General features: G+C 70.8%; 2 protein-coding genes across 2 annotated transcripts; one reads left to right on the top strand and one right to left on the bottom strand.

The window, feature by feature from the left end:
- Positions 1-1,428: 1,428 nt before the first annotated feature.
- LOC130044310 (cytochrome c oxidase subunit 4 isoform 1, mitochondrial) lies at positions 1,429-3,922 on the bottom strand. Its single transcript, XM_056137002.1, has 5 exons — positions 3,888-3,922; positions 3,522-3,595; positions 1,947-2,114; positions 1,718-1,849; positions 1,429-1,641 (listed from the first exon to the last, which is right to left on the bottom strand). Exons 2-5 carry the CDS (start codon positions 3,592-3,594, stop codon positions 1,505-1,507), a joined length of 510 nt encoding a protein of 169 aa, XP_055992977.1. The 5' UTR covers position 3,595; positions 3,888-3,922; the 3' UTR covers positions 1,429-1,504.
- A 235-nt stretch (positions 3,923-4,157) lies between these two features.
- EMC8 (ER membrane protein complex subunit 8) lies at positions 4,158-7,613 on the top strand. The gene is made up of 5 exons (XM_056137001.1): positions 4,158-4,437; positions 6,216-6,292; positions 7,088-7,157; positions 7,230-7,324; positions 7,407-7,613. The coding sequence occupies exons 1-5, from the start codon at positions 4,222-4,224 to the stop codon at positions 7,564-7,566; spliced, it is 618 nt and encodes a 205-aa protein (XP_055992976.1). The 5' UTR covers positions 4,158-4,221; the 3' UTR covers positions 7,567-7,613.
- The last annotated feature ends 7,772 nt before the right edge of the window (positions 7,614-15,385 follow it).

The raw sequence follows: 15,385 nt of genomic DNA, 5'->3' as shown, positions 1-15,385 counted from the left end.
GGGACACGCCCCCGGATGAAGCAGGTTGCCTCCCCCCAGGCTGCTCCCAGGAGTCCGGGTGCTCCGAGCACGGGGACCCGTCCCACGTGTGCTCAGGACTCGCCTTACCCTCCGACGAGAGTGCTCAAAATGTCCCCAGTGATGCCGAGGATGGCGGCCCCGCTCACTGCCCCCAGGCCCCCCTAACGGCTGGCAGCAGGGCCCAGGCAAAGGGCAGACTCTGTCCCAAGAGGCTCCTGCAGTTTCTATTTCCTGTTTGGGACCACACCCAGCGGCGTTCGAGGCTGACTCCTGGCTCTGTGCTCAGGGATCACTCCTGGTGGGCTCGGGGAGGGACCCAGGTCGGTGTGCCAGGCAGGTGCCCCGACCCTCTCTGCTGTGCCCGCTCTGGCCAGGGGAGGGTCCCTGCTGGGGCGGCTAGTGCAGTGTCCCCCCTGCTGACGGGCCCCGCGGTGAGCAGAGGGCCCTGGCCCAGCGTCCCCTCGGGACTCTCTGCCCCACCAGCGGGGGGAGGGGGGGTCTCTGGGGCTCCTTTTGGGGGTGCTGGGGCCCAGCCCAGTGCTGCCTAGCCTGGGGTTCTGGGGCCGTGTGACCGCCCCTCGGGCCTCTCCGCCTTCCTCGCCAAAGGCGGACACCAGTCAATTTAGTATTGGAGCGAGAACACACCCCCCCCACCCCACCCCACGGTTTCAGAGTCAAACCCAGGATGACACACCTGGCGCTCGGCGCCCCCGGCAGGACAGACGCACGGAGTCCTGCCGCCACCTGGTGGGCACCCGGGGTATGACGGCCAGGCGTGGCCGCCCGCCTTCCCGCCGCTCTAGGGACAGGGCTGGGGTCCTGGCAGTCCCGCTGAGCCCCCGGGGCCGTAGCTGCTCTCTGCCAGGAATCTCGGCTCCCAGCGCAGGGGCTGCACACCAACGGGAAGCGGGCAAGATGGGACCGGGCGGAAACAGGAAGCAGAGGCGACCCGAACAGGAAACGAACAGGAAACAACAGGAATCGGAAACACAGAGGAAACAAGGATGACTGGAACCGGAAGCAAGCAGGAAGCAAAGCAGGAAACAAAACAGGAACAGGAAACAAACAGGACACCGGCGGACAGGAACAGGAAGTAGGGAACAGGACTGAGACAGGACCAGGAAACAGGACGCAGGGCAGGCATCCCCTCCTCCTGCTCCCCCAGGTCCCCACATGGCAACGGAGACCAGAGTGCGGCGGGCGGGCGCCCCCTCCCCCTCAGTCCCAGCTGCCCCCCGCGTGGGCCCAGCTCGGGGAGACTCGGGCCCGCCAGCCCCCAGGCGGCAACCGAACGGAGGCTGGACGGTGCGGTGAGGGCTGCCGGCCAGGGGTCCTGGGGTGGGTGGGGGTGTGTCGGCCACGCAGCCCCGCCCGGCAGGGTCCCAGCACCCAGGCACACGCTCGAGACACGGCTCGTTCGTTTATTAGCTCCGGGAGCGAGAGCGAGCAGGGGCTGGGGGGGCTGCGGGGCGGGGCCGGGGCCTCACTTCTTCCACTTGTTCCTGTCGTAGTCCCACTTGGCCGAGAAGCCCTGCACGGGGGCCACCTTCATGTCCAGCATGCGCTTGGTCTGCATGGCCACCCAGTCCTCCTCGAAGGTGTGCGGGATGGGGCCGTACACTGGGGGACACGAGGGGAGTGGGTGAGCAGACCGGCCCCTGGGACCCCTCCCCAGCCCCGCCCCACGCCCCCTCACCGTAGAACTTCTCCCAGATGAGCACCAGCGCCGTGATCCCAATGAAGAAAAGGGCGCCGCCCACCACCGTCTTCCACTCGTTGGAGCCCTGGTTCATCTCGGCGAAGGTCTCGTTGAACTTGAGGCGGTAAACTGGAGAGGAGCGGAGAGGGGCCGAGGTGCCGCGGCCGCACCCAGCCACCCAGCCCCAGCCCCCTGAACCGCCCGCCCCCACGGCCCCGGCACCCACGCTCCACTTTCTCCTCGGTGGACAGGCTGCTCCAGGCCGCCTTCTCCTTCTCCTTCAGGGCCTTCTGGCTGGCCGACAGGCTCTTGACATGCGCCACGTCGGGCAGCGGGTAGTCGCGGCGGTCCACGTAGATGGGCAGGGCGTAGTCATCGCTCTTCACCACGCTCCCTGGGGGCAGCGGCCAGCACTCACGGGAGCCCCGGGCTGCCCCCCGCCCGCCTCCCCCGCCAGGGAGCCCCCCGAAGCCCCCGGAAGCCAGCCCGACCCAGCACACAGAAAGGCCTCGGGCTCGCCTGGGCAGCCGCAAAGACCAGCTCTGGTCGGCAGGAAAACCGAACCCTGCTGGGGTTGCGGGTCCCCGCGGGTGGGCGCAGCAGGCGCCTGCAGGGCTCCAGGGCCACAGGGCGGCCAAGCGCTGTCCTCCCTCCCGCCCTGAGTGGACGAGCCGGGGATCTCTGCATGGAGCGGCTGGGGGCTCACGGAGCAGGGGCTGGGGTGCAGCCCGGGGCCACTTCCCCTCACCCCGTCACAGGGACCCTCCTGGCAGTCCCCAGGCACCGTCAAAAAGAAAGGCAATCCAGCGGGGAGGGCATTTGCCTTGCACGCGGCTGATCCGGGTTCAATCCCCGGCATCCCACAGGGTCCCCCGAGCCACCAGGACTGATTCCTGAGTGCAGAGCCAGGAGGAACCCCTGAGCATCGCCGGGTGGGACCCAAAAGCAAAAAAGAAAGCAGTGCCAAGTGGGGCCTCATTCCAGCCCCGTGGACAACTGTGGTGGGCAGAGAGGCAGCTGGTTCCTCACCCGGGCCCTCCCCGGAGCTGACCACCACTGCCCCAGTCTCTGATCCTTTCTGAAACTCACTCCAGACTCACTGCGTGCCTGCAGGCTGAGGTGCGGGGCCTGGGTCCCACCGGCACTGCCAGGGGCTCTGGGCATCGGCGTGCAGAGCAAACGCTCACCCGCTGACTGCCGCCCCAGCCCCCCCCCCACCAAATTCTGACACCGATTTTGGCGGGGAGCTTTGGTGAGGGGCTAGGGGGTGTCACAGCAGCGCTTACTCCTGCCTCTGCTCAGGGTCCGAGATTAGCTCGGAAGGAACGGTCTGCAGGGCGTGAACCGAGTTCTCACCGAGGGTGCGGGGCTCCCCCCGGGCACGCGGGAGCAGAGCCAAGAGCGAGCCCGCAGGGCGCGGCCAGCAGCCACGAGGGGAGGGAGGGGCCGTCTCCCCTGTCCCCTCTGCCTCCTGGACAGCGACCCTGCTCCGAGCCTCTGTCCAGCTCTGCCCCGGCAGCGGGGAGACAGGTGCGCGCGGGCGGGCCCACGGGGGTGGGTGCAGCGCCCACCCCCACGCCCCCCCCCCGCGCGCTGCCTCCAGCCTCGCCTCCAGCCTGAGCCCCCACCCCCACCCCCACCCCGCCACGCGGGCGAGCGCCGGGCCCTTGGCGAAGGTCGTGCCGCCGCCCCCAACCCCGACCTGCGGAGACCGAAGCGGGGACTCCGAAGCGGGCGCCCACCCCTCCCGGCTCAGAAGCCCACCCGCGCCGGGCACCTCGCGGGGCGAGGCCGCACTCACCGTGGGCCCGGAGGCGCATCGAGGTGGAGAGCGCGCGTCTGCCCACGAGGCCCAACGCCCTGCTGGCCAACATCCTGCGGGACAGGGGGGTGAGCGCGCGGACCCCGGCCCGGGACCCCGGGCGACCCCGGGCGACCCCGCAGCCCCGCGCGGGCGCCCGGCCCGGCCCGGCCCTGCCCGGCCCGAGGGGCGCAGGGCGCGGCGGGCGCTGTCCAGGCCCGCGGGCGTGAGTCCGGCCCGGGGCCCCGCGGGCGCGCCAAGGTCAGGGGCGAGGCCGGCGGCCGCGCGGGCCGGGCCGGGCCGGGCCGGGCCGGGCGCTGGAGCCGCCGCCGCTCGGGGTCCGCCGGGCCGCGCCCGCCGCCTCACCTGCCGCCGTCGTGCCCGCTGTGCCCGCTGTGCCCGCTGCGCCCGCCGCGACCGCCCTCTACGCCGCGAGCGCGACACCGGAAGGACGCGGGCGGCGCGCGGCACCACGGGATCGCGCCGGGGCTCGGGGCGGAAGTGCGCGCGGCGCGCGGGGCTCGGGGCGGAAGCGGCGCGAAAGGTCGCGCGGCGCGGCGCCGCGCTTTCCGGCGCGCGCGGCTTTCCGGCGCCCGCCGCCCGCCCGCCCGCCCGCCCGCCCGGCGCCTTCCGGCGGCGCGAGGAGGCGGCGGCCAGGCGCGGCGGCGCGGCGACCCGGGCCGTGGGCCGCGCGCCCAGCATGCCCGCCGTGAAGCTGACCACGCAGGCCTACTGCAAGATGGTGCTGCACGGCGCCAAGTACCCGCACTGCGCCGTCAACGGGCTGCTGGTGGCCGAGCGGCAGAAGCCGCGGCGGGAGCAGCCGGCCGCGCCGCACACGCTCTTCGTGGACTGCATCCCGCTCTTCCACGGCACGCTGGCCCTCGCGCCCATGCTCGAGGTGGCCCTCACGCTGGTGAGCCGCCCGGCCCGCCCGGCCCGCGCGCCGATCGGGCCCCCGGGCCCCCCCCCCCCGAGCCCCGCCCGGAGCGCGCAGGCCGGGGGGGGGGGGGAGGGGGCGGGGCCGCGCGCCCCGGGGCACCCTCGCAGGGCAGCTGCAAGGGGTGCCCCGGCGGGCAGGGTTGGGGGAAGCGTGCACGGACACGGCCCGGAGAGCTGTGGGTGCCCGGCGGGGCGCGCGCACACGCGCACACATGCACACGCGCGCGCGCACGCAGGGCAGCCGCGTGCCAGTTCGAGACCCGGGGGCTCCCTGGGCTTGGGCGTCCCCAGAGGGCGGCGTGGCACGATTCTCCGGCGCCCTGAGCCCCGCCACGGCCAGTGTGTGGCGGCACGGAGCTGCCGAGGGCCGGCGGTGCACGGACGGGACCCAGGGCGCCCAGGCTCTCGGGAGGGGGCAGCACGTGTGGCCGTCTCAGCCCCTCCGAGCTGCCCGCCAGCTCCCTGGCCTCTTGCCTGAGTGTCCGTGATGGGGTCGGTTCTGACCTGAGCTCGGGAGTCGGTGCACACCTTCCCCGGCCCTTCCCACCAGGCACCCCTGAAACCCCCTTCCTGTGCAGCCTGTGCGTTGGCAGAGTGGGCAGTGGGGTCATCCCCGGCCCTCCTGAAGCCCATCGTCGGGGCCGGGCGGTGCTCGGGAGCTGGGGCGTGCGTTTCCAGCAGGGCCCCTGGCTGCCTGTCCCAGCTGGGGGGTGGCAGGTCACCCAGGCCTCGGGCTGGACCCCGCCCACTCCCTGTACCCCCTTCCAGAGCAGATGCCCCCGTCCATCCGTGGCCTTTGGCAGTGGCTGGGCATCCTCGGCCCACTCCCCCACCACATTCTCCCTCCCCCGCGAGGGTCTGCGGGAACGTCTGGGACACAGTGAGGGTGACATGCCTGATGCCCGCGCATGAGCGGGTGGGCACCCTCGAGGGTCACAGGTGTGTCCCACTGCGTCCCCAAGGGCAGCCAAGACCACGCCCGAGCTGGCTTAGCTGCCACCGCAGACTCAGAGGGCACAGTGGACGTGGCCAGTGTCCAGGCTGCGCTCTTGGTCTGCCCGTGGGGGCTCAGCCGGCCGGTGAGGGCGGGCTGTGGAGGGGGCGTGGGGAGCCTCGCTTCTGACCCAATATGGTCACGGGTGCGCGTCCCGCCTGGCGCGCGCCCATCAGAGGGTCCTGGTTTCCGTCAGGAGACCGGGAGAGCCCGGCTCTGCGTCAGAGCAGAAAAGTGCTTTTAACCGGGTAATTCAGAGGGAAAGCTGGGATCAATCTCATTTCCTCTCTGCCGGCTGAGAATAGAATTTATTGCAGCGTGTTATTAAAATTCCGTTGTGGCAAAGCAGGGTGACCTTTTAACGGTGGCCCTGGGCCTGTGAGGAGCCAAATCTGACGCGAGAAGGGCAGCCTCACGGAGCACCAGGGCCGAGTGGCGGCCACGGGTGGGTCCCCCAGCCCTGCTTGGTGTGGGGCTGTGCTGTGGGGGTCCCGGGTCAGGCCTGTCTCTGGGCACCACCAGAGGCGGGGGCAGGAGGCGCGAAAGAGACCAGTCCAGCTGTGAAGGGGACTCGGTGTGTCCTGGGGCCGCAGGCGGGCCCGGGACAGACTCACGCCCCTTCCTCGGTCCCAGCCGGCCGTGGGTGACTCCTGGGGGCTGCGGGTGTTCACCCAGGTCTCGCCCGCGCTAGCAGGAAAGGGTTCCCACGGGCGGGGGGTCTGGAGAACGCCCCTCACTGCCCACCTCCTGCCTCCTAGATCGACTCCTGGTGCAAAGACAACAGCTACGTCATCGCCGGCTACTACCAGGCCAACGAGCGTGTGCGGGACGCCAGGTGGGTGGCGGCAGGAGGCAGGGGGGGCCTTTCGGGAAGCAGATGGGCGGAGTCCGGGTGCCCCCAGGCTCCCCTCCCAGCAGGGCCCCGGGGTGGCACGAGTGGCAGTTGTGAGGCTCAGGGAAGGGGCCGTGGACAGGCCGCCCCCGGTCATAGGCTGCTGGGGGCTTCTCACTCACGTGTCCCACCCCATCCCGTGACTGTCCGTGGACTCGGGGGCCCCTGTAAAAGGTGGGCTGGGCCTGCAGGTCCTGGCTCTCGGCCCGCCCTGTGGCCCAACTGCGAAGACTCGGGTTCAGGCCAGTCTCCGAGGGCCACTGCGCGCCAGGGACCGGGAGAGGCAGGGCAGCACTCGGCGGGGAGGGGCCCTCGCCCACCCCGCGCCTCTAATCCGCTCAGCCCTGGACGCTCCCGCTCGTCTGGGAAATGGAAATAGTCTAAGTAGATTAAGTCGTTTGTCTCCATGAAACAGTATTAATCTGCTGCTTCTGTTGGTTTTGGGGTCACACCCGGCAGTGCTGGGGACGGAACCTGCAGAGCCCGAGCTCAGCCCGGGCGTCCCGGGGCCCTGATCCGGGGGCAGCCGTGGGCCTGTGAGCTGAGGCATCCCCCACCGCTGCCCGCTCTCATGGGCTGCTGGATGGGGGGGGGGGGCGCAGGGGCGGGGCTGCACGAGAGGGTGCTCGTGGGCTGGGTCCCGGCCAGTGCTCAGGCCCACCCAGGGCGGCCCGGCTCGGCGCTGTCCCCACCGTCCGGTGCGAGCTCGGCCTGACGCGCGCCCGGGCCTTGCCGCAGCCCCAACCAGGTGGCGGAGAAGGTGGCCTCCCGGATCGCCGAGGGCTTCAGCGACACGGCCCTCATCATGGTGAGTGCTGCGGCCCCGCGGCCCCTGCGCCCCCCGCGGGCAGCCCCCTGACCTCGTGCGTCCCTGCACCAGGTGGACAACACGAAGTTCACCATGGACTGTGTGGTGCCCACGATCCACGTCTACGAACATCACGAGAACAAGTGGCGCTGCCGGGACCCCCACTCGTGAGTGCAGCCCCCGCACCCCACCCCAGGGCCCGGCGCGAGCGCCGCCCCCGGCTCACCGCACTCTTCCCCCCCCCCGCAGAGACTACTGTGAGGACTGGCCGGAGGCGCAGAGGATCTCGGCCTCGCTGCTGGACAGCCGCTCCTACGAGACGCTCGTGGACTTCGACAACCACCTGGACGACATCCGGAACGACTGGACCAACCCGGAGGTGAACAAGGCCGTGCTGCACCTGTGCTAGGGCCCCGCCCGCGCCTGTCTGGGGTCCCATTAAACGTTTTTCTCTAAGCCTTGGTCGAGAAGCGTGTGGGGGCGGGGCCTGCGGGGCGCGGCCGTCACCAGGAAGCCTCGTCCTCGTCCACGGGCCCCAGGCAGGCTGTCGCCACAGGGCTGGGCCCCAGGGGCAGCTGGGCTGTCCTGCTCCCGAAGTGGCCGCCCGGAGGAAGGCCACCTGCAGCCTGGGAGCCCCGAGCCGCCGTCTGTCTGCCGCGCCGTCGGAGCTGAGCACAGCCACAGTCCTCCAGGGGGGCCTCGCCCTCCCTGCCCCGGGTCTCCCCACCCAGCCACACCGCCTCCTGCAGGCCGCCTCCACTCAGAACCAGAACCCTCCTACTGGGCTGCCAGTCAGAACCAGAACCCTCCTGCGGCCTCCACTCAGAACCAGAACCCTCCCAGTGCACCACCACTAAGAACCAGAACCCTCCCACTGGACCGCCATTCAGAACTAGGACCCTTCCCGGGGTCTGGTGTCCCTTTCCAGAGAAGGGCTAATCGTGCTGGCGAGCAGTGGGCTGGGCGCTGGCCAACCTGGGTTTGCTCTGCAGGACCCACAGGGCCCCCAGCCCGCCTAGGACTGACCCCTGAGCTGCGGGAAGCCCTGTGCACTGCTAGGAGTGACCAGAAATGAACTAGAATGCTCGGGGGTGAGGGGAGGGGCGGGGGCCCCAAGACCAAAGAGAGCCCAGGCCGCCCATGCCCACCACACCCCCCTCACCCTGGCCTGGCGTTAGGGGACCCCCTGGGTGCTCAGGGATCAGGCCAGGCAGCGCCCTCCCTGACCAGGTGTCACTGCGGGCTCCTGACCTCCCTCCGGGGGCCGGGGCTCCCGGCAGGGATTAGGGGCCCAGCGGTGCTTCCTGCCCCCGAAAGCACAGGCCTGAGCTTAGCGGCAGCTCCTGGCCGCAGAGGCCGCTTAGTCCAAGTGGGCAGCGCCGGGAGCCGGGAGGGCACAGCCCGATGGTCGCTGCAGAGCTGCCCACGGCTGACCCCAGCCTGAGCCGGGCTGGCAGCCCCCACCTCTCCTAGAGGTACAGGGGTGTGGAGGGGAGGGCCCGGGCATCTCCCTCCCTCCCTCCCTCCCTCCCCCTGCTTCTCCGGGTCCTCCCACATTCCTGCCTTTGTCCCTGTGAGCTGGGGACAGAGACAGGGACGAGACAGGTCGACAGGTCGCTCAGGGGGGCCCAGAAACAGGATCCTCTGTCCTTCGGGGACACTGGGAGGGACTGCGTGGACTGGCTGAGGTGCGATCACCAAAGATCCCGCCTGCTTCTGAACAAAACTGCCCGGGAGCTGTCAGCCACAACTGTGGCACCGCCCAGTTCGGGGGTGGGGTGGGATCCTGAGCACAGCCAGGAATGAGCCCTGAGCACCGCCAGAGCACCAGGTGTGGCCCAGGGAAGGAGGGAGGGAGGTGGGAAGGAAGGAAGGGGGGAAGGAAGAGGAGGGAGAGGGAGGAGGGGCCGAGGGGTGTGCTGTGTCTGTCCCCTCTGGCTGCAGGGCCCTAACCCCAGGGGTGCGGAAGGGTCTGGGGGGTCCCCAGTGTGTGTCTGGAGGTCTGAGTGGCGTCGTAGCCCCACAAAAGCTCCCGGGGGCCCAGCCCAGGACCCCCTTGCTGACGGCCCCGCAGGCCAGCAAAGCCCAGGGAGGCTCCACGCCCTCCCCGCCCCCCCCACCCCTGGCGCAGCCCTTTGATGCCTGGGAGAGAAAGGTCAGCTTTGCCGCCTGCCTGTGGCTCAGGGCACAGGGACTCACCCCTGCAGGGAGGCCCCCACGGGCCCGACCGACCCTCTGGGCGGTGCCCGGCGCTGTTGGCGGTCTGAGCCTCTCTCAGACAGGCGAGTGCCTAGGTCCCAGGCAGCCTCGGCCTGCCCTGTGTTGCGTCCCCGCGCCGCCGCCCCCTCCTTTGCTCCTTCATTCCCTTACGGGTCCCCGCCCCGCCCCACCCTCTGTGGCGCGCGGCAGTCCTCGGCAGAGCCCACGTGGCCTTTGGCTGAGACCCCCGCCCTGGGCTGTGCTCACCCTCTTGGCTCCTGTGGCCCAGCTCGGCCGGCTCCTTCCTCAGCCCCAGGACGTCCTCAGGCTTGGCAGGGAGAGGCCAGTGAGCACTGAGCACCGAGCACTGCAGGGTGGGGCCAGAGCCACAAAACCAGACTAAAGTTCTTTGAAACAACCAAGGCCACTTGGCTGAGATGGAGGTGGCTGGAGAAGGCCAGTGGGGTCGGGGACCAGAACGAGGCCCACAGGGTACAGCCCCGCGTTGCCCCTCCTGGCCGTGCCCGAGCACTGCCCCAGGTGCCCTCCAGCAGACCAGTAAGCACAGCCTTGGGGTGGACAGCAGAATGCAAGCACCCCTCCCGGACCTCCAGCGGAACGGGACCCCCTGGGCAGCAGGTTCCCTGAGGGTCACAGAGCACCAGCCTCATGCCTTTGCCTGAATTCAGCGGTAGGTGGGTCAGCTTAGCCCTGGGCAGGGGGGCGCAAGGCAAGGGGCATCCGGACCCCCACTTCTCTGTCACTGGGGAAGTCCCCCAGATCTCCATAACCTGGACCAAAGGCAGGTGGGGACCCCCAAAAATGGCTGCCTGAGGGCTCCACACAGCTGAGCCAGGGGGAGTGAGTGGGGGAGGGGGGTGGATGGATGGACAAGTGGATGAATGAGGGAGTGGATGAGGGAGTGGGTGGGTGGATGGGCGGGCGGGTGGGCGGTGGATGCATGGACGAAGGAGGGGCGGAGGGGTGACCGGAGGATGAGTGGCCACAGGCTCTGGGCCCCCGCTGGCCACCTGTGGGTGCAGACAGACTCGCGCCGCGTCAGGAAGCAGCTGTGGGAGACAGGCGCCACAGACACCTTGCAGGAAGGGTCAGAGGGAAGGACCTGCCCTCTGGCCCGGTGACCCTGTGACCCCAGGCACCCCCGGCCCCTCCAGCTCTGCCTGGGCTCAAAGCCACGCTCAGCAGACACCCCCGGTCAGCTCGTGGCCAGTCAGCTGGACACCCAGGCCCGCCCTGCTGCCAGCCGTGCCCCCAGGGACCTCAGCTCACAGGCCTGACCTTCAGCCTGCCCTCGGCCCCGCGTCCACCAGCTGCGTCCAGCCGTCTGTGCCCTGCAGGTCAGTACTGAGCCCCTCCTCGGGGCCTTGGGGTGACCCCCACCCACTCGCCACGGGAGCGGACCACGTCCTTAGGGGTGCAGACCAGCCTGCCTTTCTGTTGGGGTATAGCTGGACCCCTCCCAGTACTCCAGAAACCTTCCACGGACTTGCAGTTCTTCACACTATGCAGACCCACCCTGCAGGCGTGGAGACCCCCTGGTGGGCTCTGCACCTCCTGAGGGGAAGAGGGTCCCTCAGCTGAGACAAGAGACAGGGGACCCGCGTCAAGGTCAGCTGCGCAGGACCCAAGACCCACTCAGGAGGGGGGGGTGCTGCCCCTTCTCCTGCAGGCCCAGGGCTCCCTGACAGGGAGCCAGTTCTGGGGGTTGGGGTTGAGGCTCAATCGTTGACCCCACGCCTCAGCACCCAGCCTGCCTCTTAAGGACCCCACCGTAGCCCCCACCTGTCCCTAAGCCCCTGGGACTCGGGCCCGGAAGGGCTGCCCTTCTTGCTCCCAGGCCTGGGGACTCAGGGCAGGCTCCTGTGTCCTCCTCGGCGACCCAGAGCCCACGGGGTCCCCACCTCTGTCTGCACCTGAGCCCACATTCCTGGGAAGGCCAGGCGGGCTCCCTTTGTTGATCTATTTTCTCCTTATTTTTAAACACAAACCCTTTTGTGCTTTGGAAAATTCCAGCACACCGAGCAGAGAGGAGGGGGCCCCCAGGAACCCCGGAACCCACACCCCATTCTGCTGCCCTGCCTGGCTCGCCTGTTCTGGGCTTAGTGTCTGGGTTGGATTGGGGGTGTGGTTTGGGCAGCACTTGGGAATGCCCAGGGACTACTCCTGTCTCCTGTGTTCAGGGGTCACTCCTGGAGGGGCCTGGTGGGGGCGGGGAGACTGTGTGGTGCCAGCAGGGTCCACTGTGGGCAAAGCAAGTGACTGTACCCTGTACCCTCTCCCCACCCCGTGGGAGAGTCGGGGGGCTCCCCAGTGATGTTCAGAGAGCTTGGGGCCACCCCTGGTGATTCTCAGTCAGGCCAGCCCAGTCGGACTGGGCTGGTTCAGTGTTCGGGTTCAGTGGTGCTGGACAACCGGGCACACCCCAGCAGAGTCCAGGGGGTCCATGCCATGCCAGGATCAAACTTGGTCCAGCGCATGCGAAGCAGGGGCCCTCTGCCACCTCCCTGCGCGACCCCCACTTTGGGGGACTTTAAAGCAAGGTGCCTGGGCTTCAAAGACAGGCCCGCCCCTCTGCCAGAAGGCCCCGCCCCCTGGACACGCCCCCGGATACACCCCGCGACACGCCCCGCCCCCGCAGGTGTGCCCCGCCCACGCCGGTATGCCCCGCCCCTTTGGCCCCGCCCCGCCCCGGGAACACGCCCCACCCGTTCCCAACACGCTCAGCCCCCCGCAGGGACGCCACGCCCCTCCGGATCTCTCCAGAGTCCCACACAAGGACACGAGGGCGCGTGCGTGTTGGGGGTGCGGGTGCTCGGTGCATAGCTCCCGCATTCCATTAGCTGGTCTCCGGGCCCTGACGCAGTGTCGCCGCGTCCCGTCCCTGGGGAGCTCGCACCAAAGCCCCAGCCGGGCCCTACGCGGACCAATTAGGCCGGGGGCCCCAGGGGCGGCCGCTCCTGCGTGTGCCCTCCTCCTCTCTCCTTATTTATGCGGTGATCTCCCTGGGTGATCCCCTCCCGGGAACGTCCTGCCCGGCCGCTGGGGCTGGAGCCCTTGGGCACGTTCACGGGCTCTCGACCTGCAGGGCGGCGGGGGAGGGGTCCCCGGGGGTGCCCAGCCCTGTCTGCAGACAAGCTTAGGGCTTATCACGGCTTGGGGGAGAGCCCAAGCGGGCGGACACTGGGGCGGGCGTGCAAGACGGCCCCCAGAGACTGGGCCCACGCTGAGCCCAGGCCCCGCTGTTCGGGGGGAGGAAGTGGGTGGACGGGGCTTGTGTCCTCCTTTTTGTGGTGCCTGGACTTGAACCCGGACTTTGCACGTGCAGAGCCATCGTGAAACAGAACCCCTCCTTCGGGCAAAATGCTCCTGAGTGCGTCTCTGCCCTGTGCCCTCAGGACCGGGGCTGGGGCCCAGGGGACAGCTTCTTCCCTCCCTCCCCAGGGTGGGCTCCCCGAAGGTGACAGGGGGATTGCGGGCCCAGAGGCCGGCTGACGCCACTCGGCTCCCAGACCTTCGAAGGCCGCTTCCGAGGAGGATGACTGTGACATTTCCGCCTTGTGCGGGCACCCGCTCATCACCCCCATACCTCCAACCCCGCCCCTTCTGTCTGGGGGACCCCCACCCCGCTCCAGGACGCACAGAGCCAGGCCTGCTCTCGGGGCTGGGCTGCGGCCACACCCAGCTCGGCGGGACGCGGGGACACGGAGCGCACGGGTGGAGACGCGGGCCGGCAGGGGGACGCGGGGTGGCCCTCCTGCTTCCAGCTGCGGGGAGGTGGGGACTGTCTCCCAGCGGGCGCCTTCAGCCCGGAGGCCGGTCTTCCCACAGGGCCCTCGGCGGCCTCCCGGAGTGGGGGGCGGCAGCCTCCGCGGAGAGCCCCAGGCCAGACGCCAAGCGGGAGGCGCCGGGCACCGGGCGTGGGCGCAGGAGGTCCGGGGAGGGCACGGCTGGTCGGCGGCATCCCTGCAGCGCAGCCCCCCGCGCGCCTCGCCCCTGCTCGGGGGCTCGGGCCAGGACGCCGGTGGCACGCTCCCGCGGCCCGAACTCTGCGCCCGCCGGCCCGGGCTGGGGGAAACTGAGGCGCGCGGGGCGCACGGGCGGGGACGGCGCCGGTCCCCGGGGAGGTGCCGAGGCCCCGCCCGCCCCGCGCCCGGCGGTGCAATCGCGGCGCCCGCGGGGGCGGGGCCGGGGGCGGGGCCGCGGGGCGCCGCCCCCGGGGCCTGCGAGGGGGCGCGGGAGGCGTGCGCGGCGGCGGCCGAGCGCCGGCCGGGGCGGAGCGGCCCCCGCGCACCGCCCGGCCCGGGCCATGACCCCCGCTGCTCTCCCCTGCAGGCTCGTCGCCGCGGCCCCCCGAGCCCGGCCGCCGCCTGCGCCCGGGCGGGCCCCGCGCGTCCCGGGCGCCGCTCCGCAGTGAGCCCACCAGGAGGGTGAGTGCCCCGCGCGCCCCGGGGAGCAGGGGGCCCACGGCTCCGGGGGGACCCGCGGCGCCCACTTCCCGCCCACTTCCCGCGCACTCGCGGGCCGGGGAACTCGGTCCCTCGGGCCGCGCGGGGCGGGGTCCGCCGCGCGCACGCCTCGCGCCCCCTGCCCGCTGCCCGCGCGCCCTCCGGCTTCCCTGGACCGGCCTGCGCGCTGGAGAGGCGCCCGCCCGGCGTGGGGGCAGGAGGCCTCCCGAGAAACCATTTCCCCTCCATCGAGTACTTCGGAATCTATTATTTATGAAGCGCCTCACTTAGGGGCCCCGGGCGCCCAGGGCATCAAAGCAGGTCCGCGCCGCAAGGGCCCACCGGGTGGACGCAGGCGCGACTTCTGGCCGCGGCGCAGGGCAGGGCAGGGCAGGGGGCCCCGCGGCCGGGGGTGTGGCACGCGGCGGACCTGGAAACGGCCCAGAGGCGGCAGCCGCGAGGACCAAGAGGCCGCGCCCCGCCTGGGATGAGCGGCCGGGGCTGAGCGAGACCCCCGGGTCGCCTGTTCCGCGTCTCCTGTCCGGGCCCCCGTGGGTGGGGGGCCAGTCCGTGCCGGCTGCACTCCGGAGAGCTCCCCCTTACCTGTCACTCCTCCCTGGGCCGGCCACACCCCCGCTGGCGGCTGCGGGACACGCGGGACACGCGGGAAGGGGGAGGCTGAGTATTTACCGGAAGACTTAAGCCCCCACGCCCTCCAAGGAGGCCCCGCGCCCCGCAGCTAATCCCCCTCCCCGGAAGTTCCCTCTGGACGTCCGCCCTCCGAGTGCTGACCCTGGCCCCACTCTGCAGAGGGGGCCACCGAGGCTCGCTAAGGCCGGCCCACCCACCGGGGCCCGGCCAGGAGCGCGGAGCGGTTCTCTTGCCATCAGAGAAGTGGGCGCGTTAGCGCTCAGACGAGTAAACACCATTAGAGCCCGTTGTCAGCTCACGGAGCGATGCGCATGGTGAGAGCAGAGAAGTGCACCCTCTGAGTGCCCACAGGAAGGGACGCACCGACTAATGCGCTGCTCGCGTTCTCGGAGTGATAGATGCTGCGCGCGCCAAGAGGAACAGGGTCTGCAGACCCAGAAGCTGGGCGGCTCCCCAGAAGCCCCGCCCCGGCCCCGCCCCAGCTCTGAGCCCCGCCCCCAGCTCTGAGCCACTCCCCAGGCTCTGAGCCCCGCCCCAGCTCTGAGCCACGCCTCAGTTATGAGCCACGCCCAGGCTCCAAGTCACGCCCCCGTACTGAGCCCTATTCCAGCTCGGGGCCACGCCCCCGGCTCTGAGCCCCGCCCCCAGCTCTGAGCCCCGCCCCCGGCTCTGAGCCCCGCCCCAGCTCTTAACCCCGCCCCCAGTTCTGAGCTCCGCCCCAGCTCTGAGCCACGCCCCTGGCTCTGAGCCACGCCTCAGTTATGAGCCACGCCCAGGCTCCAAGTCACGCCCCCGTTCTGAGCCCTATTCCAGCTCGGGGCCACGCCCCCGGCTCTGAGCTCCGCCCTCAGCTCTTAACCCCGCCCCCAGTTCTGAGCTCCGCCCCAGCTTCCAGCCCCATCCCACCTTTAA

Source organism: Sorex fumeus, unplaced genomic scaffold (genome assembly GCF_029834395.1).
Source record: "Sorex fumeus unplaced genomic scaffold, SorFum_2.1 ptg000122l, whole genome shotgun sequence".
In the NCBI taxonomy this organism is placed as follows: domain Eukaryota; kingdom Metazoa; phylum Chordata; class Mammalia; order Eulipotyphla; family Soricidae; genus Sorex; species Sorex fumeus.
Note: the sequence above shows the minus strand (reverse complement) of the source record. Positions and strands in the feature narration are given on the sequence as shown.

Coding starts and splice junctions, on each gene's coding strand:
- LOC130044310 (XM_056137002.1), bottom strand. CDS start 3,594: ATGTTGGCCAGCAGGGCGTTGGGCCTCGTGGGCAGACGCGCGCTCTCC. Junction 1,850..1,946: donor CACCGAGGAGAAAGTGGAGC/GTGGGTGCCGGG, acceptor GCTCCTCTCCAG/TTTACCGCCTCAAGTTCAAC. Junction 1,642..1,717: donor CATCTGGGAGAAGTTCTACG/GTGAGGGGGCGT, acceptor CGTGTCCCCCAG/TGTACGGCCCCATCCCGCAC.
- EMC8 (XM_056137001.1), top strand. CDS start 4,222: ATGCCCGCCGTGAAGCTGACCACGCAGGCCTACTGCAAGATGGTGCTG. Junction 6,293..7,087: donor GAGCGTGTGCGGGACGCCAG/GTGGGTGGCGGC, acceptor GCCTTGCCGCAG/CCCCAACCAGGTGGCGGAGA. Junction 7,158..7,229: donor GCGACACGGCCCTCATCATG/GTGAGTGCTGCG, acceptor TCCCTGCACCAG/GTGGACAACACGAAGTTCAC.